We start from the raw sequence: 25,659 nt of genomic DNA on the forward strand, positions 1-25,659 counted from the left end.
TGTGTACTTCAAATCTCTTGTAAATACAGCTATTATTTATTTTTGTATCCCTGTGTCTTTCCTGCCTCTCTAGTTACTAGAAACCCACATCAGTATTTCAAAACATGCCATTTCATTTCTGTAGCATGTATACTGTTTCCCAACATGGGTTGTAGTCTCTCCATACTTAGTAGACAGCCTTCATGAATTCCTGTGACTTAAAAATTCATCACCTAGTGGCCAGTTTTGTAGTAGTAATCCTTTCTCTAGGCTGTCCCTTTAACTACAGATACAAGCTGTTGATGGGGCAATACTGAAAGTTTTTCCAGTTGATAGAATTTGCAAAAACTTATACTTCCCTGTAATGTCTTTCAGGAACTTAAGGATACCTTTATACCACAATAAAATTGTCAGGATAGCACATTAGAGTAATGCTAGTGAGGCAAACAAAAGTTTTGTTTGTCCTTTATTGTCATTTTTATTATCATAACAAAAAAGTATTGTGTAAACATACGCTGAAGTATCATGACATCGTGAATGCACACAATTCTGATTCCCTGTCCTCTAGACATATGTGATTTTAATAAATCATTTTCTCCGTTAATTTTTTTTTTTTGTTAATAAAATTTCATTCTGAAAGTCCTTCACATTTCTTCTCTGAATAGGTTACTTGATAGAAAATACTGATATTCAATATCATGCTGAATGGAAGTTTCTAGTTCTGTTCCTAACTTTAACTGACTATAGAAATATCATCTTAAGAGTTCTCTGACTGCCTTAGAATTCATAATTTCCTGAAGCTGGAAATTTGTTGAGTTCTGATTTTCCAAAGGATTCTTTAGTTTGAAATAACGCTTTTTCAAACTGCCCTCCTGTTTGAGTACCCTTAATGAATTCTCATAATGAATCACAGGATTCATTTCTCTTATCAGAAAGTGTTTTAAAATATAGTTTGATTCACTGATTTTATGTTCTTCACTTAATTGGCTGTAGATACCTAAATTCTAAGGTACTGTTTCTAAACCTTATTCTTGTTAGGCCATATTGCTACCTATTTGGTAGTATGGTCTGTTGTTTTAATATTTTTTAAAAACACAAAGCCTTTTATATTTTTTTTCTGTTCCAAATTCTCTGCCTCCTCCTCTCCCCTCCTTCACCCAGTGAAAATGAAAGAAAAATAAGACCTATTACAAATATGCATAATCAGAAAAAAAAATTCTGCATTAGCCATGTTTCCCAAAAAAAGTAAGAAAAAGAGAGGAAAACAACATTTCTTCAGTCTGCTCACTTGAGCCTATCAATTCTATATCTGGAGGTGGATAGTATGTTTCATCATGAGTCATTTGGAATTGTGGGTCATTGTGTTGATCAGGTACTAAAGCTTTCAGAGTTGATTATCTTTATAATTTGCTTTTTTGGTATAGATTGTTTTCCTGGTTCTGCTTACTTCACATTCCATCAGGTTATACAAGTTTCCCAGGTTTTTCTGAAACCAACACCCTTCATCATTTCTGGCAACATAATAGTATTCCATCACATTCATATACCACAACTTGTTTAGCCTTTCCCCAATTGATGGACATCCCCTCAGTTTCCAATTCTTTGCCACCACAAAAAGAGCTGCTATAAATATTTTTGCACATAGAGGTCCTTTTCCTTTTTTTTTTTTTTAATCTCTTTGGGATACAAACCTAGTAGTGGTATTGCTGAGTCAAAGAGTACACATAGTTTTTATAGCCTTTTTGTGCATAGTTCCAAAATGCTTTCCACAATGGTTGGATCAGTTCACAACTCTACCAACAGTGCATTACTGTCCCAATTTTTCCCACATCTACTCCAGCATTTGTCATTCTTCTTTTCTGTCATATTAGCCAGTCTGATAAGTGTGAGGTGGTACCTCAGAATTGTTTAATTTGTATTCTTCCAATCAATGGTGATATAGAGCTTTGTTCCATATGACTATAGATAGCTTTGATTCCTTCATCTGAAAACTGCCTGTTCATATCCTTTCATCAATTTTATCAGTTTATCAATTGGTGCAGAAAAAGCTGTTGACAAAAATACACCTATTCCTGTTAAAAATACTAAAAACACAGGAATAAATGGAGGTTTCCTTAAAATGCTAAGTAATATCTATCTAAAACTAAGAGCAAATATCATTTGTTATTGGAAGGGGTAGAAAGAGAAATTCCATTTAAAATAACTACAGATTTCTTCCTGATGAACTTTGTGGTAATATGATTTGTGTGGGTTTATTTTATATTCTGCAACTTTGCTAAAGTCTTTAATTATTTTTATTAATTTTTTGGTTGATTCTTTAGGTAAACCATCATATCTCCATAAAGGAGTAGTATTTTTCCTCTTTGCCCATACTCATTCCGTCAATTCTTTTTCTTAATGATATAGCTAACATTTCTAGTGCAATATTGAATAGCAGTAGTGATAATGGACATCATTGCTTCACTCCTGATCTTACTGGAAAGGCTTGTAGCTTATCCCAATTACAAATAATATTTGCACCTATGATTGAGATAATTGTGTGGTTTTTGATGTTTTTGTTATTGATAATGGTCAGTTATGCTTATAGTTTTCCTGATACGGAACCACCCCTGCATTCCTCATATAAATCTAGCCTGTTCATTGTGTGTGATATTTGTGGTATATTGCTCTAATCTCCTTATTAGTATTTTATTTAAGACTTTTGCATCAGTATACATTAGGCAAATTGGTCTATAATTTTCTTTTTCTGTTTTGACTTTTCCTGATTTAGGTATTAAATTTCCTCTTGATAGGTTGTGAATTCAGTTTTTGGTTTGGTTTTGTTTTGTTTTTTCATTTTTGATACTGGTAATCTTGTTTTCTTTTTTTAAAATCAAATTAGGTAATGGTTTATCTGTTTTATTAGTTTTTTATTTTTCCATAAAACCAGCTCCTACTTCTATTTATTAGTTCAATGGTTTTATTTTTAATTTTGTTAATCTTGCCTCTGGTTTTTCAGGATTTCTAATCTATGTTTCACAGGCCCTTTATCGAATGTAGTTTGTATTGCATCATGTTCAGAAAAAGATGCATTCAATATTTCTGCTTTTCTGCATTTTGGGGAGATTTTTATGGCCTAGCCCATGGTTATTTTATACAGATACCGTACACAACTGAGAAATAGGTATACTCCTTTCTATTCTCATCCAGTATTCTACAGAAGACTATCATATCTAGCTTTTCTAAAATTCTAATCACCTTATTGATTTTTAATGGCTATATATCTAGATTTGAGAGGCATAAATTGAGGATCTTTCAATAATATTTTACTGTCTTTTTCCTTCTGTAACTCATTTAACTTTTCCTTCAAGAATTTGAATCTGTGTCATTCTGTCTTCTTCAATTTTATGGGTGAGTTCTTCCTGTTCATATTCCCTGTTATGATTGCTGACTATATTTCTCTCCATTCTGTTTTCTTATACTTAGCCTTCTTTTTGATCCAGTCCTCACCTCAAGAGTCTGTTTTGATTCTGTTCACTACCTGTCTTACTCTTTCCTCTTATCTACTCCACTCCCCATTTCTCTTAACCCCTCTCCCTCATACTTACCTGTTGGATAAGATGAATTTCTGCACCCAAGTGTATGTGTGTGTGTGTGTGTTTATTCTTCCCTCCTTTAACCAGTTCAGATCAAAGTGACATTCCTCACCACTGTCCCTTCCACTGTATAAACTCTTCCTTGTTTACCACGTTTTATGTGCAGTAATTTTCCCCATTCTTTCTCTTCCCTACCCTTTCTTCTTTTGATCCGCCTAACATAATAGTCACCCTCTAGACCCTCTGTCTAATTAAACTAGGGCTCTTTAAGAGCCCTAGTGATCATAAATTTTCTTAGAGATTACATGTATCCTTTCCTCATATAAGAATGTAAACTTTTATGAATTCCCTCTCATCTTTACCTTTTTATACTTCTCTTTGAGTGCTGTGTTTGAGGCTCACATTTTATTTTCAGCTCTGGTCTTTTCATCAGGAATGCTTGAAAGTCTTCTATTTCATTAAATGTTCATTTTTTTCCCTTGTTAACATTATACTCAGTTTTGCCGTATGGGTTATTTTTTACTGTAATTCTAGATTCTTTGCTTTCTGGAATATCACATTCCAAGCCCTCTATGTCTTTGTGGTGATGGCTGATAAGTCTTGTGTGATCCTAATTGTTGCTTCTCAGTTTTTTAATTCTTTCTTTCTGGCTACTTCCAGTATTTTTACCTTGACCTAGGAGCTTTGGATTTTGACTACAAGATTCTTCGGAGTTTTCCTGTGTAATTTCTTGAAATAGGATGTTTAGTCTCTTTCTGTTCATGGCTTTTCAGGTAGTTGAATGATTATTAAATTATCTTTCCTCAATCTATTTTCCATACCAGTTGTTTTTCTTAGGAGATAGGTCACATTTTCTTCTTTTTTTTAGGCTTTTCACTTTTTCAATTTATTTTCTATACCTCTCACCTTCTTCCTCCTTAGGAAATATAAAGAAAAATAACTTTTATAATATGCATATTCAGGCAAAAAATAAAACATTCCCACATTGGCCCTGTCCAGAAAAATGTATCTAAGTCTGAACCCTAAGTACATCACCTCTCTGTCAGGAAGTGGGCAGCATATTTCTTCCTGAGTCCTCTGGAATCATGCTTTGTCATTGCATTCATCAGAGTTCTTAAGGCTCTCAGAATTTTTTTGTTTTTACAACATTGTCATTTTTACAGTTATTCTTCTAGTTCTTCACTTCTGTCTGTATCCATTCATACAAATCCTCCCTGAAAACATACCCATCATTTCTTATAGCACAATCTGGTCATTTCTACCTCCACAAAATATCTCCTGTCCAACTCCTTGTCTCTTCTCCCACAGCACTTTAGTTCAGGACTTCACTGACTCTTGCCTAGACTATTGCACTTGTCTCCTAATTGGTCACATTCGTATACTGTAATTTGTTTTTGACTATTCTCCAATTCATAGGCACTCCCTTAGTTGGTAGTGCTTTGTCACCACCTAAAGAGTTGTTCCTCACTTTTGCTAAATAAATCATTCTTGGCTATAAGCCCAAATCCTTTTCCATCTGGACTATCATATTCTAAGTTTTCCACTTTTTTATGGTGATGGCTGCTAAATTGTATGTGGCTCTGACTGTGACTCCTTGGTACTTGAATATTTTTTTTCTGGCTGCTTGCAGTATTTTTTCTTGGACCTGGAAACACTGAATTTTGGCTATGGTGTTCCTAGAGCTTTCATTTTGGAGGTTCTTTCAGGAGGAGATCAGTAAATTATTTTAATTTATTCTTTGCTCTCTTGTTCTAAGAGATTTGGTAGTTTGATTTCTAGATTTCTTGAGATATGATGAATAATAAGCTCTTTTCCTGGTCATGCTAGTCCAGTGATTTCTTAATTTTTTTTTCTATTTCATTTCTTTTCCAAGGCAGTTATTTCTGCTATGAGCTACTTTAGATTAATTTTTCAGTATTTTAACTATTTCTTATTGCTTCATGGAGTTATTGGCTTCTGTTTAGTACATTCTAATTTTCAGGGAGTTTGTTGCTTGTACCTCTTATTCTAACCTGTTAATTCCTTTTCCAATTCTTTCTTATGATGCTCTCATTTCTTTTCTAATTTTTTCCTCTAGAGCTTGAATTTCACTGATAAAAACATTTCAAACTTTTTTTTAAACACTTCATCTCTTCTAGAAATGCTACTTGAATCTCTGCCCAAGCTGTGATTTTCTTCGAGGGTTTGTGTGTAGATGTTTTATAGTTATTCTCTGGGATTCGTGTTTTGTGTATTTCTGCTCCTTTATAGTGGTAACCACTAAATCTTGGGTGATTCTTCCTCAGGTTTCTTGGTATTTTAATTTCTTTTTGTCATCATTGTTGTTGTGTTTTAATTTTTTTTTTAATTTTTTCTTATCTATTTAATATTTTTAGTTTTCAGCATTGATTTCCACAAGACTTTGAATTACAAATTTTCTCCCCATTTCTACCCTCCCCCCACTCCAAGATGGCATATATTCTGATTGCCCCGTTCCCCAGTCAGCCCTCCCTTCTGTCACCCCACTCCACCCCATCCCTTTTTCCCTTACTTTCTTGTAGGTCAAGATAGATTTCTATGTCCCATTGCCTGTGTATCTTATTTCCTAGTTGCATGCAAAAACAACTTGTTTTTTTTGATCATCTGCTTTTAAAACTTTGAGTTCCAAATTCTCTCACCTCTTCCCTCCCCACCCACTCTCCCTAAGAAGGCTCACAATTCAACATAGGCCACATGTGTATCATTATGTAAAACCCTTCCACAATACTCATGTGTGAAAGACTAAATATATTTTGCTCCCTCCTGTCCTGTTCTTCTTTATTGAATTTTCTCCCTTGACCCTGTCCCTTTTCAAAAGTGTTTGCTTTTGATTACCTCCTCCCCCATCTGCCCTCCCTTCTATCATCCCCCCTTTTTTATCCCCTTCCTCCTCCTTTCCTGTGGGGTAAGATACCCAATTGAGTATGTATGTTATTCCCTCCTCAAGTCAAATCCGATGAGAGTAAGATTCACTCATTTCCCCTCACCTGCCCCCTCTTCCCTTCCAATAGAACTTCTTTTTCTTGCCACTTTTATATGAGATAATTTACCCCATTCTATCTCTCCCTTTCTGCCTCTCTCAACATATTCCTCTCTTATCCCTTAATTTGATTTTTTTTAGATATCATCCCTCCATATTCAATTCACCCTGTGCCCTCTGTCTATATATATGTATATTCCCTTCAGCTACCCTAATACTGAGGTCTCATGAATTACATACGTTATCTTTCCATGTAGGAATGTAAACAAAACAGTTCAACTTTAGTAAGTCCCTTATGATTTCTCTTACTTGTTTACCTTTTTATGCTTCTCTTGATTCTTGTGTTTGCAAGTCAAATTTTCTATTCCACTCTGGTCTTTTCACTGAGAAAGCTTGAAAGTCCATATTTTGCCTTGGAGCATGATACTCAGTTTTGCTGGGTAGGTGATTCTTGGTTTTAATCCTAGCTCCATTGACCTCTGGAATATCATATTCCAAGCCCTTTGATCTCTTAATGTAGAAGCTGCCAGATCTTGGGTTATTCTGATTGTGTTTCCACAATACTCAAATTGTTTCTTTCTTGCTGCTTGCAGTATTTTCTCCTTGATCTGGGAGCTCTGGAATTTGGCGACAACATTCCTAGGAGATTTCTTTTTGGGATCTATTTGAGGAGGTGATCTATGGATTCTTTCAATTTCTATTTTACCCTCTGGCTCTAGAATATCAGGGCAGTTCTTCTTGATGATTTCTTGAAAGATGATATCTAGGCTCTTTTTTTGATCATGGCTTTCAGGTAGTCCAATAATTTTTAAATTGTCTCTCCTGGATCTATCTTCCAGGTCAGTGGTTTTTCCAATGAGATATTTCACATTGTCTTCCACTTTTTCATTCCTTTGGTTCTGTTTTATAGTATCTTGATTTCTCATCAAGTCACTAGCTTCCACTTGCTCCAATCTAATTTTTAAGGTAGTGTTTTCTTCAGTGGTCTTTTGGACCTCCTTTTCCATTTGGCTAATTCTGCCTTTCAAGGCATTCTTCTTCTCATTGGCTTTTTGGAGCTCTTTTGCTATTTGGGTTAGTCTATTTTTTAAGGTGTTGTTTTCTTCAGTATATTTTTCAGTATTTTTTTTGGGTCTCCTTTAGCAAGTCATTGACTTGTTTTTCATGGTTTTCTCGCATCCTTCTCATTTCTCTTCCCAATTTTTCCTCTACTTCTCTAACTTGCTTTTCCAAATCTTTTTTGAGCTCTTCCATGGCCTGCGACCAGTTCATGTTTTTCTTGGAGGCTTTTGTTGTAGGCTCTTTGACTTTGTTGACTTCTTCTGGCTGTATGTTTTGGTCTTCTTTGTCACCAAAGAAAGAATCCAAAGTCTGAGACTGAATCTGGGTACGTTTTCACTGCCTGGCCATATTCCCAGCCAACTAACTTGACCCTTGAGTCTTTCAGTGGGGTATGACTCCTTGTAGAGTTAAGAGAACTATGTTCCAAGCTTGGGGGGATGTGCCAGCTCTGCCACACCAGCACTCCTCCTTCCCCAAGAACCCCCAACCCGGACCAGACTTAGATCTTTAGATCTTCATCAGGTTCTTCACTCCTGCTCTGATCTGCCACTTAATTCCTCCCAGCAGGTGGGCCTGGGGCCAGAAGCAACTGCAGCCTTAGTTCTGTAGCTGCCCCACCTCTGCTGCCCCAGAGGCGGTGGCTGAACCACAAACTCCTTTTTTCACTCTGTCCCCAGCAGCTTTTCCCACTAACCTTCTCTGTTGTCTTTTGTGTTTGTGGGTTGAGAAGTCTGGTAAGTGCTGCAGCTCACTGATTCAGGTCACTAGGGCACGCTCCACCGGGCTCCTGGTCTGGTTGGTCTGCGCCACCCACGCTGGGCTCTGTTCCGCTCCGCTCTGCTCCCAGCTCCGTGCAGGATAGACCTCACCCAGAGACCATCCAGGCTGTCCTGGGCTGGAGCCCTGCTTCCCTCTGCTATTTTGTGGGTTCTGCAGTTCTAGAATTGGTTCAGAGCCATTTTTTATAGGTTTTTGGAGGGACTCGGCGGGGAGCTCATGCTAGTCCCAGCTTTCCAGCTGCCATCTTGGCTCCCTCTCTCATTTCTTTATGGTGCCAATTTTAAATAGATTTTGTCTCCAGGACAAGAATTGCATTTCCACTTATTTACAGTACCGATAAAGTGCAACGTTGTTTATTTCTCTCCCTCTGCACACATTCAAGTGTTCAGAATGCCCAGATTTACACAGTAGCTTAAATGTTACTTTTAAACTGCTACTGCCTTGGCTACAAATTTGAGTCCTTCAGTTTTTGGAAAGATGCGTGGAATGCTCTTTCTTCTGGTGTGTTTAGTCGACCTCTTCAGTGGTGGGTCCAGAAGAAGCACCTCCAGATGGGGCTGCTTCACCCCCTGGGAACCCACCAGGCATGCCTCCTGGCATGCCCCCTGCACTCTGGTGCAGCTTAGTAATGATAGGGTTGCAGACCTTCTCCAATACTTTCTGAGGATGCTCAGATTCTTCCTTCTCAGCAGTCTGGTTCTTATCCAGCCAGTTGATTATTTCATTCCATTTGTCAAGGATCATCTGTTTCTCTTCATCCCCAATCTTGCCTTGCAGTTTTTTATCCTCTGGTGGCCTTCATGTTGAAAGCGTAAGACTCCAGAGAATTCTTGGAAGACACCTTGTCTCTCTGCTTCTCATCCTCAGCGTTGTATTTCTCAGCCTCCTGGACCACACGCTCAGTGTCTTCTTTGCTCAGACGTCCTTTGTCATTGGTGATGGTGATCTTGTTCTCCTTGTCTGTGCTCTTATCCGCAGCAGAAACATTGAGGATGCCATTTGCATCAGTGTCAAATGTGACTTCAATCTGAGGAACACCCCTGGATGCTGGGGGGATTCCTGTGAGCTCAAATTTGCCAAGCAGGTTGTCATCCTTTGTCATTGCTCTCTCACCTTCATAAGCCTGAATAAGCACACCAGGCTGGTTGTCTGAATAGATGGTAAAGGTCTGTGTCTGCTTGGTGGGGATGGCGGTATTACGTTTGATCAGAACGGTCATAACTCCACCAGCAGTTTCGGTTCCAAAGGAAAGAGGAGTGACATCCAACAGCAGCAAGTCCTGCACATTCTCAGATTTATCTCCAGACAAAATGGCAGCCTGGAGCTGCACCATAAGCGACAGCCTCATCAGGATTGATACTCTTGTTGAAGTCCTTGCCATTGAAGAAATCTTGCAGAAGCTTCTGGATTTTGGGGATTCGAGTGGAACCACCCACCAGGACTATGTCATGAATCTGGGATTTATCGTGCTCGGCATCTCTTAAGGCCTTTTCCACAGGGTTCAGTGTGCCATGTAAGAGATGAGCAATCAGCTCTTTGAAATAGGCTCGGGTAATTGATGTATAAAAGTCAGTAGCTTCATAAAGGGAGTCAATCTCAATCCTGGCCTGGATACTGAAAGGTGGAGTACACTTTACATGTTCACAAGCGGTGAAAAGAAGGCAAACAGCCCACTTGTTCTCACTGATGTCCTTCTTGTGCTTTTGCTTGAACTTGGCAATGAAATGGTTGACCATTTGGTTGTCAAAGGCCTTCCCAGTCAAGTGGGTGTCCCCAGCTGTGGACTTGATCTCAAAGATGCCATCTTCAATGGTAGGAATGAAGACATCATCAGAGATAGAATTTGAACCCAGGTCTTCTTGGTTCCAAGAACAGCACATTATCATCCTTTTCCTGCAGCCTCTGAAATAAAGCATTATGTAATAAACAACAACAAAAAAAGAATGGAGACATCAGAAGTACCACCGCCAAGGTCAAAGATCAACACATTCCTCTTGGCACCAACCTTTTTGTCCAAGCCGTAAGCAATAGCAGGAGCAGTTGGCTCGTTGATGATTTGGAGCATGTTGAGACCAGCGATGGTTCCAGCACCTTTTTGGCCTGACTTTGGGAATCATTGAAATAGACTGGTACTATGACCACAGCATTTGTGACAGTCTTCCCAAGGTAAGCTTCAGCAATTTCTTTCATCTTGGTCAAGACCATAGAAGATACTTCTTCCGGATAGAAACTTTTGGTCTCCTCTTTGTACCCCGCTTGGACCTTAGGCTTGCCTGCATCATTCACCAGTGTAAAAGGTCAATGCTTCATGTTTGACTATATCAAATCTGCGACCAGTAAGACGTTTGGCATCAAAAGCTGCTGGTGGGGTTCATTGCAACTTGACTCTTTGCAGCATCACCGATTAAACTTTCTGTGTCAGTGAAGGCGATGTAGCTTGGCGTGGTTCTATTTCCTTGATTATTAGCAATGATCTCCACTTTTCCATGTTGGAAAACTCCCACACAGGAGTAAGTGGTGCCAAGATCAGTGCGAACCATGGGTCCCTTTGACATGGTTGCTGAGGAGTCAGGGGGTCATATCTGACCACTGTGGAGGAAGAAAGGCTGCTGCTGCGCTGAGTAACTATTCTCTTTTTTAAAGTATTATTTTCTTCACTATTTTTTTATGCTCCTTTACCAAGCTGTTGACTCTTTTATGATTTGTTTTTTGCATCACTGTCATTTCTTTTCTCAATTTTTCCTTGATTTTTATAATCCTTTTTGAACTCTTCCAGGAATTGGGGGGGGGCGGTTTGAGGCTAATTCACATTTTTCTTTGAGACTTTGCATGTAGCAGTTTTGACTTTGTTATCTTCTGAGTTTTTCTTTTGATCTTTCCTGTCACCATAGTAACTTTCTGTAGCCAGGATCTTTTGTTACTTGTTCAGATTTCCAGCCTATTTCTTGACTTTTAACTTTATGTTGTTAAAGTTGGGCTCTGCTCCAGGTATAGAGGGGGCACTGTCCTAAGCTTCAAGTGTTTTGTGCAGCTATCTTCAGAGCTAGTTCTGGGGATCTGTAAGTTTTCAGTTCTTCCATGTTGGTATGATATAAGGAGAAGTGTGTTTACTACTCTTGGCCTATGCTCTGTTCTATGAGCAACCACTAGCGCTCTTTTCTACCTTGGAACTATGACCAGGGTCTCACTCCCTTGCAGCCACTGGTGTGCTAGTGTTCCTTCTTTACCCTGAGACTACGGCCTAGATTCAGGTATGGGCAGTGCAGGAAAGCCAGTCCCAGCAAAAGGACCCCTGTAATCTCCTGACCCCTTTACCGTCTTTGGGCTGAGAGCTTCAGAAGCCACCACTGACTAAGTCACCTCCGAGGCTTGATGTTTGTGTGCTGGGGCACAGCCTGCTCTGGACTGCACTGTAGTCTCACCTCAGTGTGGCAGATCTTTTCTGCCCACCTTCTAAGTTGTGTTGAGCTAGAAAATTCTTTTACCCCATCCTTTTGTGGGTTCTGCCACTCCAAAATTTGTTGTGAGGCATTATTTAAAAGTTCTTTGGAGGGGAATTTGGGACCCCTGAGGCAAGGCCCTGTCTCAACAGAATGGGGTTGGAATGAATTATTTTCCCTTATTACAGCATTCTGTTATAGTCATACACAAAAATTTAGCCTTCAGTTTTTCCCCTTTTGAAACTATTTATAATCTCATAATTTTCCAGCAAATCCAAAGCATTATCAGTCCTTCAAGAAATTATACACAGCTAATGTAAGATTAACGAATCTCTAACAGGCAAAATTATAATAGAGTGGATAAAGAAATTCCAATATATCTGTAGCTTTAGGAATGCCAAGTGCTTTGGCAGTGTCCATGATCTGTTTCTGGCAAGCACTTCCTGTGTGTCTCTCAAGCATCTGTGTATATCCTTTTCAGCCATTCTCCAGGTGACTTTTCCCATCTTCAGTGAGGATGTCCCATATTCCACTTCAGCTTTAATCTATGTTCCAGGTTACCTGTGGAGATTCTCTAGTAAAAACCTGATAAAATTTAATCAAATTAACCTTTGAATAATTAGTTTATGTGGTGAAAACCAGTTCAAAGTTTATCAAGCTAATCTTATAAACAGAGCTATAGGAAGAATATCAGAGTAGGCTGCCTAATAAGGTAGCTTACGCTTGCATCCCGTTATAGTAATTCAGAGGTGCTGGAGCACTGCAACAACAAAACGTGTGTGTACAAAAATACATACATGTACACATACATATTATAGTTTTACCTACCATGATTAGTGATTTGTTATGAAAGGAAGCAAGGACATAGTCCTGTCTGGGTCTGAGCCTGTGGTACAGAGTAACTGAACATAGGTAGAACAGGATAAAGCATCCTTGGTTCTATTTGATTATAAGAGTCATGGTTAACTTTTTGAAACAGCCAAATATGTAGCAAAGCTCCACATTATTCACAGGGTGTCAGCCAGGTGCAGGACTAACCAGATGGAAAGCATTCCTGTTCAAAAAGGAAATAATACAATGGGGATATTGAGTCAAGAGGATCCTGCCATTGCTTTGTATGGCTATTCCCTCAACCTTCCCAGGCACAGACATTCACCTATAGCATTCACCCATACTCCTTTTGAGTAGCTCCTCACATTTCTTCCAAATGGTAGATTACTGTCTTAATAATAATTCAGACAATTATCTGAATTCAGAACTCAGAATACTATCAAATTACCTCAAATAGCAGGTTTCATTAATCATAGCTTAGGACTAAGTGTAATTTTTATTTCTCGTATTGTTGCAATAACAGTTAACAATAAAAAGTTTATCAGGCCTTTCCAAAAACAAAGTCACTCAACATCCTTTTCTTGTTTTTTTTTTTTCTAGGTTAAACTTAACCTGGTGTAAAAATCATTAATTAGACTTTAAAAAAAATAATAACACTTTGGAATTCCACATATATAGTGAATATGTGATAGTTCATTCAAAGCCCAGAAAAACATTGGCTGCTTGCTGTAAATCTCTAGGCTAATGCATATCTTATCTAGTTGATACTCATTTTTTAAAAATTTTTACTTATTATTTTATGTATCTCCAGTTATATATAAAAAACAAGTTTTAACATTCATTTTTTAAACTTTAAGTTCCAAATTCTCTCCCCTCTTCCCTCCCACACTCATTGAGAAGGCAAGCAATTTAATATAGGTTATATATGTGTAGTCATGCAAAACATTTCCATAATAGTCATGTTGTAAAAGATTCTTATCTCCCACCATCCTATCCCCACCCTGCCAATTATTCCATTCTCTCTCTCCTTTCACTCTGTCTCTCCTCAAGTGTTTTGCTTCTAACCACTCCCTCCCCCACTCTGTCTTCTTTTCTATTCCACTCCCCTTTTATCCCCTTCCCCCCTACTTTCCTGTGGGATAAGATAGATTTGTGTACCCAATTGAGTATGTATGTTATTCCCTCTTTGAGCCAATTCTGATGAGAGTAAGGTTCACTCACTCCCTCTCACCTCTCCCTTCACTGTAAAAGCTTTTTCTTGCCTCTTTTATGTGAAATAATTTACCCATTCTACTGCTCCCTTTCTCTTTCTCTCAGTACATTCCTCTCTCATCCCTTAATATTATTTTTTAGATATCATCCCTTCATATTCAACTCACACCTGTGCCCTCTGTCTATATATACTCCTCCTAACTACCCTAATAGTGAGAAGCATCTTAGGAGTTACAAATATCATCTTCCCATGTAGGAATGTAAACAGTTTAACATTTTTAAAGTCCCTTATGATTTCTTTTTCCTGTTTACTTTTTCATGCTTCTCTTGAATCTTGTATTTGAAAGTCAGATTTTCCATTTAGTTCTGGTCTTTTCCCAAGAATGCATGAAATTCCTCTATCTCATTGAATATCCATTTTTCCCCATCATGGATTATACTCAGTTTTGCTAGATAGGTGATTCTTGGTTGAATCCTAGCTCCTTTGCCCTCTGGAATATCATTTTTCCAAGCCCTCAAAGTAAATTTTTTTTTCTTTTGGAGGGGGGAGGGCAGGGCAATTGGGGTTAAGTGACTTGCCCAAGGTCACACAGCTAGTAAGTGTGTCAAGTGTCTGAGGCCGGATTTGAGCTCAGATCCTGTTGACTCCAGGGCTGGTGATCTACTCACTGCCCCACCTAACTACCCTTCCCCCGCACTCCCTGCCAAAGTAAATTTTTAAGACTGGAGTCTTCTCGAGACTAACTTAGCTCAATTTCAATATATGCTATTTCAGGTATGATTTCATAATTTTCTTAATCACTATTTATCTTACAAATCACTTCTTTGCAAACTATTAGTTGCTGTAGAATTGTGAGTAATTGTCTTTATTGCAACTCAGAGAGGTTCATTGATTTGTTAACATATACAGAGGTTAGTTGTGAAGTCAGTATTAGAACCCAGGTTTCTTCCCAACCTAATGTTCTTTCCATTAGACTACATTGTTTGCTGTCTATTCTAGTACCTCCCAAAACACTATTTCTTATTTGTTAATCTTGATTTATACTAGATGAGTACCAAAACTGAGAGGCCATAGCTGTACCAGATCTCAGACTGTACTATAAAGTAGTAATCATCCAAACTCTCTGGTACTGGTGAAGAAATAGAGTGGTGGATCAGTGGAATAGCTTATATACACAAGACACAGTAGGAAATGACCTTAGTAATCTAGTGTCTGATAAAACCCAAAGACCATACTCTGCCCTGAAGATCCCATACTCTGAACCGTAAAGATCTGGTGGTGGGGTGTCGCCCTAAACCACCTGAAGTGAAGATCAGTGTAGAGAACCCAGATTCCCAGGAAGAAAACAAATAGGTCCAACTACTCTACCAAAAATACAGCAGGAGGTAGAGCCATATGTTGTCACAAAACCCCAAGTAAACCAAAAAACACACCAGCTATTACCAAAAATTATTATAGCTCTAGAGATCCTCCAAAAAGGAGAGAGTATAACTCCATAACAACTACAAGCAAGGACTCAGAGGATTTTCTATACAATCTGGATACCTAAAAAAAATGTAGTAGATGATTAAAAATCAAATAAAAGTTCTTGAGAAAGAATTGGAAGGAGAATAAACAGCTCGGAAAAGAAAGTGGTAAGCCTTACCCAAGAATCCCTAAAACCTGGAATATGTCAAAGAAATCAATGACTCCATGAGACAACAGAGATACTAGAACAAAATCAAAAGAATTTTGAAAATAGAAGAAAATACGTGATGTCTGATATCAAAAGAAAAACTTCGGTCACTTCCTAAAAAGAACTCCAAAAGAAAAAAGCCCCAGAAATACCATCGCCAGAATCCTAAGCTCCTGTATCAAAGGAAAAAAATACTGTAAGCATCCAGAAAGGAGTTCGAGGAGCAATGTCAGGATTGTTCAAGATCCAGGTCTCTAATATGAAAGAGTAGATCTCGAAAAAAGATAATCCAAAAGTACAAACTTATAAACAATAGTAACTGACCTTCAAAATAGGGGAGGGGTGCAGGAATTAGGGGAGAGGGGGAACTGAAAAGATGGATTTTTAATGGGAATAAAGAATTTTCAAGCATTTCTAATGAAAAGACCAGATCCGAGTAGAACCTTTGAAACGCAGGCCAAATAGTTGAGAGAAACTGAAACGGAATTTTATTTGAGCGATTCAAAGGGACTATATAATGGTATAGTTCTAACATTCTAATGGAGAGAAGAAACAAGTGTCCTTTCAGATCCTTAATCACTTTACATGATGTTGAGGGAATTAAATAAAGAAGACACATCTTGGGGATGGATTGATTCTGTTCTGAGGATTAGAAAGGGAAAAAGAAATGAATGTATGCAAAGTGAAATGTACTGTGTATAAAGTAACAGCAATATTGTAAGATGATCAGCTGTGAATGACTTCGCTATTCTCAGCAATAGAGTAATCCAAGACAAAGCCGAAGGGCTTATGATGAAAAATGCTGTCCATCCCCAAAGAAAGAACTGATGGTATCTAAATACAGATTGAAGCATGCTTTTTTTAGTTTATTTTCTTGAGGGTTTTTTTGGTTCAGTTTTCTTTCACAACAAATGGAGATGTTTTACATGACTACACATGTATAACCTATATAGAATTGCTTGCCTTCTAAAAGAAGAGGGAGTAGGGAGGGAGAGAGAGAATTTGGAAATTTAAAAATTTTTAATTTTAAAAACAAATGTTAAAAATTGTTTTTACGTGTAACTGGAGAAAAATAAAATACTAAATAATTTTTTTTTAAAGAAAGGAATGTGAAAGCATTGCACTAGTATGAACGAAAGAAAGAATGGGATGAAATTTGCTATCTCATAATCAGGGTGACTGAGAAGAATGCAAACATGGAGGAATGGGTGGGGAAAGTGGGTATCAGAAAAACCTAATTCTTATTTGAAACAGACAAAGGAGAATTGCATACGCACTTTGATGTAGAAATATTATCAGACTTAACAAGGCAACAAGCAGGGACAACAAGCAGTGAACTAGCTTAAGACGGATGATGATGCCAGGGAGGAAACAGCTAGAAACAAAAACAAACTTTCTGATCCTAAAGAGGAAATCAAAAGGGGAGAAGAAAAAGAAAAAAGCAAAGAACTAGAATGTAAAGAATGCTTTAAACTTCCTCTTAGATTGTTGAAGAATTGTGGTATATGAATACATTGGAACATCATTGTGCTATAATAAATGAAGTGAGAGGATTTCAAAGATTCCTTGGTAGTTTGAACTGATGCAGAGTGAAGAAAGCAGTGCCAGGAGAATGGTTTACACAAAGACAGCAACACTGTAAAGAAAAATAACTTTAAAAGAGTTAAAACCTGTGTTCAAGGCACTGATCATGTCTCCAGAGGAGTTGCTGATAACACTTGCTACCCACATATTGATAGGTGACCAACTCATACATTTTTGGACCTTGGGGTCACAACCCACAGTTTAAGAAGCACTGAAGGGGTCATGAGTGGAAAAAATTTAAGAAGCCCTGGTAGATGATTTAAAGAAACTTGCAGCCCAAGAAAACAATTAGAAGGCTATTTACAGTAGTTCACATTAGGAAAGTGATGAGGAACTGAACTAAAGTTGTGGCTGTGTGAGTAGAAAGGGGACATGCATATAAGAGACGATGTGGAAAAAGAAATTATAAGATACAGCAGTTAGATGGATGTGTTCAGTGAGTGAAAGTGAAGAGTCAAGGATGACATTGAGGTTACAAACCTGGGTGAATAAAAGGGTAATGGTATCCTTGACAGAAAAGTGATGGGGAAGGGAGAGTTTGGGAAGAAAGAGAATAAATTCTCTTTTAGATATGTTGAGTTTTAGGTGCTTAGAGCACTTTCAGTTCAAAATATCAGTAGGCAGTTGGTGATGTTGAATTGGAATGCAGTTGGTAGGGAGTAGGACTGGTTATGTAAATCTTTGATAGTCATTTAGACAGAGAAGATAAACTGAGTTCCTGGGAAGCTGATAAGATTATCAAGAAAAAAATATAGAGAGAAACAGAGAGAGGACTCAGGTCTTAAGTTTAGTTATGTTATTGGCATTAGTTCAGTATTTCAGGCCTATAATTTTCATCAGTGAATACTCCTCAGTTGACACCTATTACAACCTCTCTGTTGAAAGATAATGTGGCTGAAGATTTCATCTTCCTGTACCCAGCCTGATCCTCAGGCAGCTCCCACCAAACCAATACTCTTAAACCCTTTCACTTTGTAAGGACCTTTTCCTCATTATGTGGAAGCATCAGAAGATGATTTTAATGTAGGAATGATGACATTGCGAGGTGGGGTGGGGGTGGGGATGATTAGGGTATCGTTACTGAGTTATACCTATGCTGTGAAATCACTTTGGTATAGTGGTTCTGTTTTTGTCCAATGAAGCATGGCAGTCTTATAGTCATTTGTGATTTGTGATGTGAACCTTATTGGGCATAATTCACTTGCTTGGTCTGCCTCCTTCTCTTAGTCAGTATCTCAGGAAGTTTGGGGTATATTTACAGTGCTTTGCACATAATAAGCTCTTAAATGGTTTTGTTTTTCATTCATTCATTTCTGCCTCCACCTTCACATGGTGTTCTTGTGCCTAGAATGCATTTCTTCCTCATTTGTTCTTCTCAGAAGCCTTATCCTTCTTCAAGGCTCAGCTCAGATACTATAACCTCCTCCATGAATCCTTCCATGATCCTCCTGATTTTCACTGCCTTTTCAATTTTCATTGTGCTATACTTGGTATTGCATCCCTCAGTAAAATATAAGTTCATTTAGAAAAGGGATTGGTTTTATTTTTGTCTTTGTTTCTTTAGCATAGTACCTGGCACAAAGTAAGCATTTAAGAAATATTTATTGATTTTATTCAATTGAAAAGGAATTTTCCCTCTTTCAGAATCCATAGTTCAGTACTATAGCATTTGCATACACAGGATGTTTTAATGCAAGTAGAATGAAAGTTTAAGTGGTAGTCCATTGTACCCATAATTTGTTAATCCATTTCACAGTGGCATTTTTTAATGCTTTCATATATTTAAAGTCTATTTGGAGACCAGGGTTGTGATGTCTTATTAAAATAGACTTTATAACAAAACTTCAGATCTTTAGTTGTTTTTTTTTTAATATAAACACATTTGTATGAATGTTAGAAATGTGAAAGTAGCTATCTTCTTTTTAACTGCTAATCTTGGAAAAATCTTAATTTTTAGAATATTTCAGCTATAGATTAGCAAAATGCACTTATTTCTCTATGACAGTCGATGATAAAATTTTTTTCTTTGACAGAAATGAAATGGTTTGGGAAATAAGATATTTGCTTTAAACTGTAGTTGCTTTTTTTTGTCATTGGTCCATCATACTGTTGTTTCTGCCTCTGCCTAAACCCAACCCCCCAACCCCTCCCCACAGCCTGACAGAAATGTTCGCTTATGCAGCTAGTCCTGCTTCAGTTTGTACCACATCTTCTACCTGTATTCGGCTGAGACATCAGAAGTCGATGTCCATGTCAGCCTCTGGGCAGCCCAAGATGATGTTACCTCCAATAGACAGTGAAGGAGATAACTTCAAGGATATGTAAGAAAAAACCCACAGAATCCTTGTGATACCAATGTGTAGCCACTGCTTTAGTTGTGTGCTATGGATTTTAGAGTCCTAAAGTCTATTATAGCTGTCTATAAAATGTCCTTTCTCACCATATTTTTCTTTATGCTCTGTCTGGTGGTGTCTTTCATGTATTCTGGTCTCTGTATGTGTTTCAATCCCTTCTGCATAGTTGTCCAAGTACAAGGAATTCCTTCACTCCCTTCCCAGTTTTTTTAGCATGTGGAATGGTAATTTTTATGGGCTTAAAAACTTTTCAGTTGCCTATTTTTAAATTCCACCTGTGTGTTCTTCTGTTAGATTATTCTTAATTGGGAAGATTCTCTGCATGTAGGCACATTGTGAGAGAGGAAGCAACAGAAAGAAGTTTTAGTTTAGCCATTCTTTGTCCCAGAAATTCTCTATATTAGTCTTGTCCCTGAAAAATCTGTGTGCACGATTCTCCCACGTTCCCCTGAAGGTTTGTTTCTTTATAGTGTTCCCTTTTCTCCCTCTTCACTTCTGGCCTACTTTTTTTCCTCCTAATTCTTTTGTAAAATATTCCTCAGTTCTGGATTTTTTTTTTTATAACTGGTTCTTTCCTTTGTACAAAAAGTTGTGACTATGACTGTAATTTTATATCCATGAAACGTTTGCCGCAAAATTAGGCTGTGAGTAGGAAGTCAAAATTATTGTGATTTTCTGCTTTTGTAGCACTGTTCCTGATCAGAGAACTCCAGTTGCTTCAACACATAGTATCAGCAGTGCCACTACTCCTGATCGAATTCGCTTCCCAAGAGGAACTGTCAGTCGTAGCACTTTCCATGGCCAGCCCCGGGAGCGGCGAACAGCAACTTATAACGGCCCACCAGCATCACCCAGCTTGTCACATGAGGCAGCTCCACTTTCCCAGACCAGAAGTAGGGGCTCTTCTAATCTTTTTAGCAAATTAACATCAAAACTCACAAGAAGGTAAGTACTGTGGAGTTTGGGGACATTTTTAATTGACCAAACATAGAAAAAGTTGCCTTTTCCTATGTTGTATGAAGCCGCTATTCAAATGATTCTTACTTCAATTTTTTTTTGTAGTCAGTATATCTTGAATATTCATTTAGCCTAGTTATTAGCATTTATTAATTTTTGGAAATGCAGTGGTTGAAAGCCTTTGGGAATTAGTAGCTAACAATTTTTTTAATCTCTTCATAGTATTAGAGGTTAGTGTTTGGGAATGTGTCTGTGTTATTAAATAAAGGTACTTTATGATCCACATGTTCATATGCCATTTTCTAAAGTTGAGCAGAATAGCTGATCTAATATATATTTAGATGATGCTCAATAAATAATCAACAGTGAAGAAAGTAAGTATGATGTCCTTTCAAGTGAAGTATAAGCTTCCTGTGCATTGACGTTCGTGCCCTTGAAGTCCAGTATCATTCTAGAAGGATCAAAGGGTTAAAGAGATACAGTAGCAGACAAACTTAGTTGCATCTGAAGCTATCCAGAAGTATCTATCATCTGCACGGGTTGAATCACTCATCCTGGAGGTTCTCAAGCAGAAAACAGACAAAATGTCAAGGGTATTTTGGAGGGAAACCCTAATCACTTATGAGTCCTTGCCAGACTCTAACATTCCATGCTTCTATAGCTGGATTCCCTAAGGTTCGAATGCTGGAATTGTTTGAAACTTACGACTTTACTAAAAAACCTTATATATAATATAATATAAATAATAATATTTTTTATTATTAATTTTTAAAATATTTTTTCCTTCCTCCCCTCCATAAGATTCTTTGTAATAAAGGATTGTGTTTCACTTTAGTAATGAGGGGTAGAGTTTGTTACAGTGATGTAGGCTGGAGGATAACAGCTCTTTAGGGGAAAATAAAAAATTATGTTGATGAGGTTGTGATCCTTTGAATAGACAGTGAAAGTTTCTCCACTTAGGAAATCTGAAAGCCATTATAAGTTCAAAATCACACCTCAAAAGATTCCCTCATTGAGGGGCCGCTTTGAAACTGGATTTGCCTGCTGATGAGTATATACTTTCATGCAAAGCTTCTCTGTGAGTTGGACTGTCCGCACCGATTTTCCTGTTTGTCTGCTCTTCTGGGCAAGGCTTCGTCTCTTGGTCTCTTATGTTACCACTTTTATTTTTATGTGACCTGTATTGTTTAAGATGTGTGCTGAATCCTTAAATCTAGTAGGTCCCTTTAATGGCTTGTCTAGATCATCAATCCAGAACTTAGGTCATAGGATTCATACTTGGAAGGGGTCTTAGATAACCTCCAGTCTAACCTCCTCCTTTTATAAATTAGGAAAAGCAAATTTCCTCAGCTAGTAAATGTTAAGAATTGTACCCCAGATCTCTTGATTCCATGTGTAACATTCCTTCCACTATACCCTGTGACAGTCACATTAATCAGCTGACATATATATTAAAGTCCCAGTTGGGGAGTATTTTTTACATGAGTCATCATTGACATAAACTTAGGGAAGAGCTCTTAGCTTCTGCCTCTTTCTCTTTAAACGTATAGCCAGTTCCGAACCAAAGCATTTTTGAGTTATGAGCTAATAGAAACTCCACACAATTTTGCGTACATATAACCATCATTGGTAACATCCTGCAGCCTGCTTACACCCCGATTCTGTCTTTCCATTGCCCTTTGGGTCACCTGCTGTTGTGTTTTCTTCTGAAATCAGAATGTTTCATGAGTGACAGCCATATTGTATCACTAGGAGAACATTAGTGTTAAAAAGAGCCGTGTTTGCAGCCTGGAGTAGTTTAGGGTCATTGACAACATTGTCCAGTTTTCCAAATAATTTTTTAAATGCTGTGAGCCACCTGACCTATAAATCATGCTTATTAGGTAACAGTTTTTTTTTAAATGAGTATCTTTTAGTGACTTAGTATTCATATGGCTACAGTATATAATACCACTTTTAACTCAATATAAAAAAGAAATAGGCTATAGCACTGCCTTTTTTCCTGTTTTATGAGATTATTTTATTGAATACCCACAGCATTGTGCAGGATACAAACATGAGTAACCTATGATCTTAGCCCTTGTGGGCTGATGGCCTAATAGGTAAAATGGATATAAGGCAAAATGTGTCAAGAGACCAAAAGGGCTCTGGAAAGAAAATTTCCTAGTTCTTTTAGTTAGTACTGCTAAATTGTTAATTTCTGAAATTATGTCAATGATCCTGAATGACTAAAAAGCAAAGGTAACCCAACAAGGAAATTATCATTGTAATAAAAATCTGACCCTCCAAGGTACTTTTCAGCTCTGAAATTGTGACCTGTTTTTTCTAAGAGTGATTAAAATGGGGCATAACTACTATCCATGTGATAAGTATACACTATAAAAGCATAAATAATTCATTCAAAATACATAATAGCCCATTTTATGACAATTCAGTATCTTATTATTTATAAATATGTCAATTTCAGAACTAAAAACTGGATTGTATTAATTTTGAAAATACTTCACTCCCCTACCCTACCTCAGAGTAGTGTTAAAATTTGACATAATAAAGAGACATTTTTTCATTTTGGCTGGGTTATTTTAGTATTTGTTTATAAGTAGTTCTATGTAATAGTAACATTTTCAAATTATTAATACTTTAAAAGTTTAGCATGGGATGCTTGTCACTTTAAAGAAATTTGAGTAGTGTGACTTGTTTATGAGTGTATCACAACTGACTTGATCTGCTAAAAAAAAAATACCCTTTCACTTCTTAATGTAATTTGAATTTTCAAGAACCCCAGTATTTTCTATATCTGGGAAGATTTTAAATAACTTAATTCAGTAAGCAGTTATACAAAGATTTGTTATTTGCTTTTGGCATTTTTCCTCCTCAAAAACATCATATTTTTCTGCTTCAAGGTAAACTTGGTCTCTCTTCACTTAAAAATCCCAAATTAAGAACTCAGATATTCAATTAAACCTATCATTGACTCATTTTTCAGCCAACATCTTGAAACAGTTTCATTATATGTTAGTAAAATGAACTTTGTTTTATTTATTGTTTTTTGTTGTCTCTAATTGACTAGATTTTTCCATTTTAGTTTGTACAAATCATCTTGGTTAATTTTGCTTTTGGCTTAATTTCTTTTAGAAACATGTCATTCAGGTTTATCAAAAGGTAGGACTTTATATTTCCATCCCCATCCCCAAATGGCTTCTGCAATTAACCTCAGGTTTGGCTTTATAGCCCTGGTTTCTCTTAAAACTAAAATTTCTGCTGAGAACTAAATACTTGTTTCTTTTTAAAACTATATATACATATATATGTACATATATATATGGAAAGAAGCATATGAACTCTTTCCAAAATGGGAGGGCCTGTGGCACTCATATAACAAGAGGCTAAGCATGCTCTGTGCATTTTCTTTCTTTTGTAGAATGATTAGCATCTGAATAATTTGGTCTTTATACTAATACACTTAGCATGCTTCTTTTTGGAGAATGAAATATTCAGTAACATTAATGAACTATTGCGATATAGCCATTAGCATGCCAAAGGTGAGTCATACTTGTGTTAATCATAATTTCTGTTTCTCTGTTAAGAGGGTTTTATTAATAGAAAAACTTAAAAATCAGAATCATGGTGAGATTGGCCACATTCCTATACTAGAAACAGACCCCAAATTCAGATAATGCCATGATGCAATGTAGTCAGCCTAGAAGACCTTAAGACACAGACAACTGTATGACATCAACATTTAAGATACTCTGGAGTCGAACATTTTGACAGAAGTAGTGTACTCTAGCTAGTGGATGGGGGATCAGGAAATGTCATTTATGACCCAAGTTCCTGTTGTCATTGTTACTACTCAGTTACTCCTACGTCAATTTCCTCAGCCATTAAATGAGGCTAATTCTTTACTTTACATTTTCTATTTTTTTATAGGGGGGAGGGCAGGGAAGTTGGGGTTAAGTGACTTGCCCAAGGTCACACAGCTAGTACATGTGTCAAGTGTCTGAGGCCGAATTTGAACTCAGGTCCTCCTGACTCCAGGGCCGGTGCTCTACTCGCTGCGCCAACTAGCTGCCCCTTTACCTTTTCTCTAATCCCAGGGCATGTAGTGTTTGTAGATCCCATAAGCTGCTGAGAAAAATCATTACATGTTTTTATTGTTAAGTAACTAAAAGCCAGTGTGATTTGAGTAAAACTCCTTTTTAATCAATTGACTTAAATATGTTTTGGTGACAACGACTGAAATGTGAACTAAAAACTGCATCAGAGGGGAGAACACCATTGAGTGTAATAATATTAATTCTCTGGCAGTCTTATAAAGGGTGAGAATGATGGTTTTTGGTGTATATAAAACCATAGGTTCACTAAATGAACTGAGCACGAAGTTTGTTTTATAGGACTATGGGATATCTGCCTTATTAATACTAGAAATTCACCACTACTATTGTAAATTGGCTGCTTATTGCCCATCATGGGAAATCAAGGTAAAAGCTGCCAAATTTCCCTTTATTAGAGGAAAAATGAATTTACAAAGAGTCTGAACCTAAAATTATACCCTCTTTTGCTGTCAGAAACCCACTCATTATTTTGGAAGAGAGTTTTAAAAAGTCAGAATCAACATATTATCATTCATACTTTCAAGTTCACATTTCCCCTAAGAATGTTTATATTCAACATACGTATGTTTTCATGTGTATCATTGGTCATCCATCCCACAAGTACGTTGTTAGATGTTCACTTGAAATTACACCTAATCACTATGTAATCAAAATGGAAAAGGGGTAAGAATTTGGAAAAATACTGCTTATGATCATAAATCTGGTGTCTCTATTTCTTTTTTAGAAATAATTTGTGTCATATATAGTAGGTAGTTGTACACTAGTGTAAGATTTCTCTTCTCTTTCCCACTTCCCTATGCTTCTACATTCTTTTCCTTGAGGCTCCCAACTGAATATGAGAGGAACGGGAGATATGAGGGTTCAAGGTGAGGGGAATCATTTTTATTTAAAATTTTACTTAATTACTGCATTTTATATAGTGAAGATAATATATTACTTGAATCTTGTGTACCACATTAATAAACTATTAATATATGTTTAACATAGTCACTATTTTAAGTCTGTTTTAGCCTTAGTCAAAGCATGTGCCTGCTGTGGCTACCTCATAATACAAAGTGTATTTATTTCTAGTGAGATTTTATTTACTTTAATCCAT

At 37.2% G+C, this 25,659-nt stretch overlaps 1 protein-coding gene across 7 annotated transcripts in view; it reads left to right on the forward strand.

Annotated features, from left to right (window-relative positions):
• MARK3 (microtubule affinity regulating kinase 3) overlaps window positions 1-25,659 on the forward strand; it is a 140,169-nt gene that overhangs the window by 108,773 nt on the left and 5,737 nt on the right. For 3 of the 7 annotated variants that reach the window (XM_036752305.1, XM_036752307.1, XM_036752311.1), the window contains 3 exons: window positions 20,179-20,436; window positions 23,584-23,610; window positions 25,385-25,429. In XM_036752305.1, the coding sequence (XP_036608200.1) occupies window positions 20,179-20,436; window positions 23,584-23,610; window positions 25,385-25,429 (330 nt within the window). The remainder of the gene's footprint in view (window positions 1-20,178; window positions 20,437-23,583; window positions 23,611-25,384; window positions 25,430-25,659) is intronic. The other 4 variants (XM_036752306.1, XM_036752309.1, XM_036752308.1 and 1 more) reach the window with 3 other exon arrangements.

This window comes from Trichosurus vulpecula, chromosome 3, assembly GCF_011100635.1.
Source record: "Trichosurus vulpecula isolate mTriVul1 chromosome 3, mTriVul1.pri, whole genome shotgun sequence".
NCBI lineage: Eukaryota > Metazoa > Chordata > Mammalia > Diprotodontia > Phalangeridae > Trichosurus > Trichosurus vulpecula.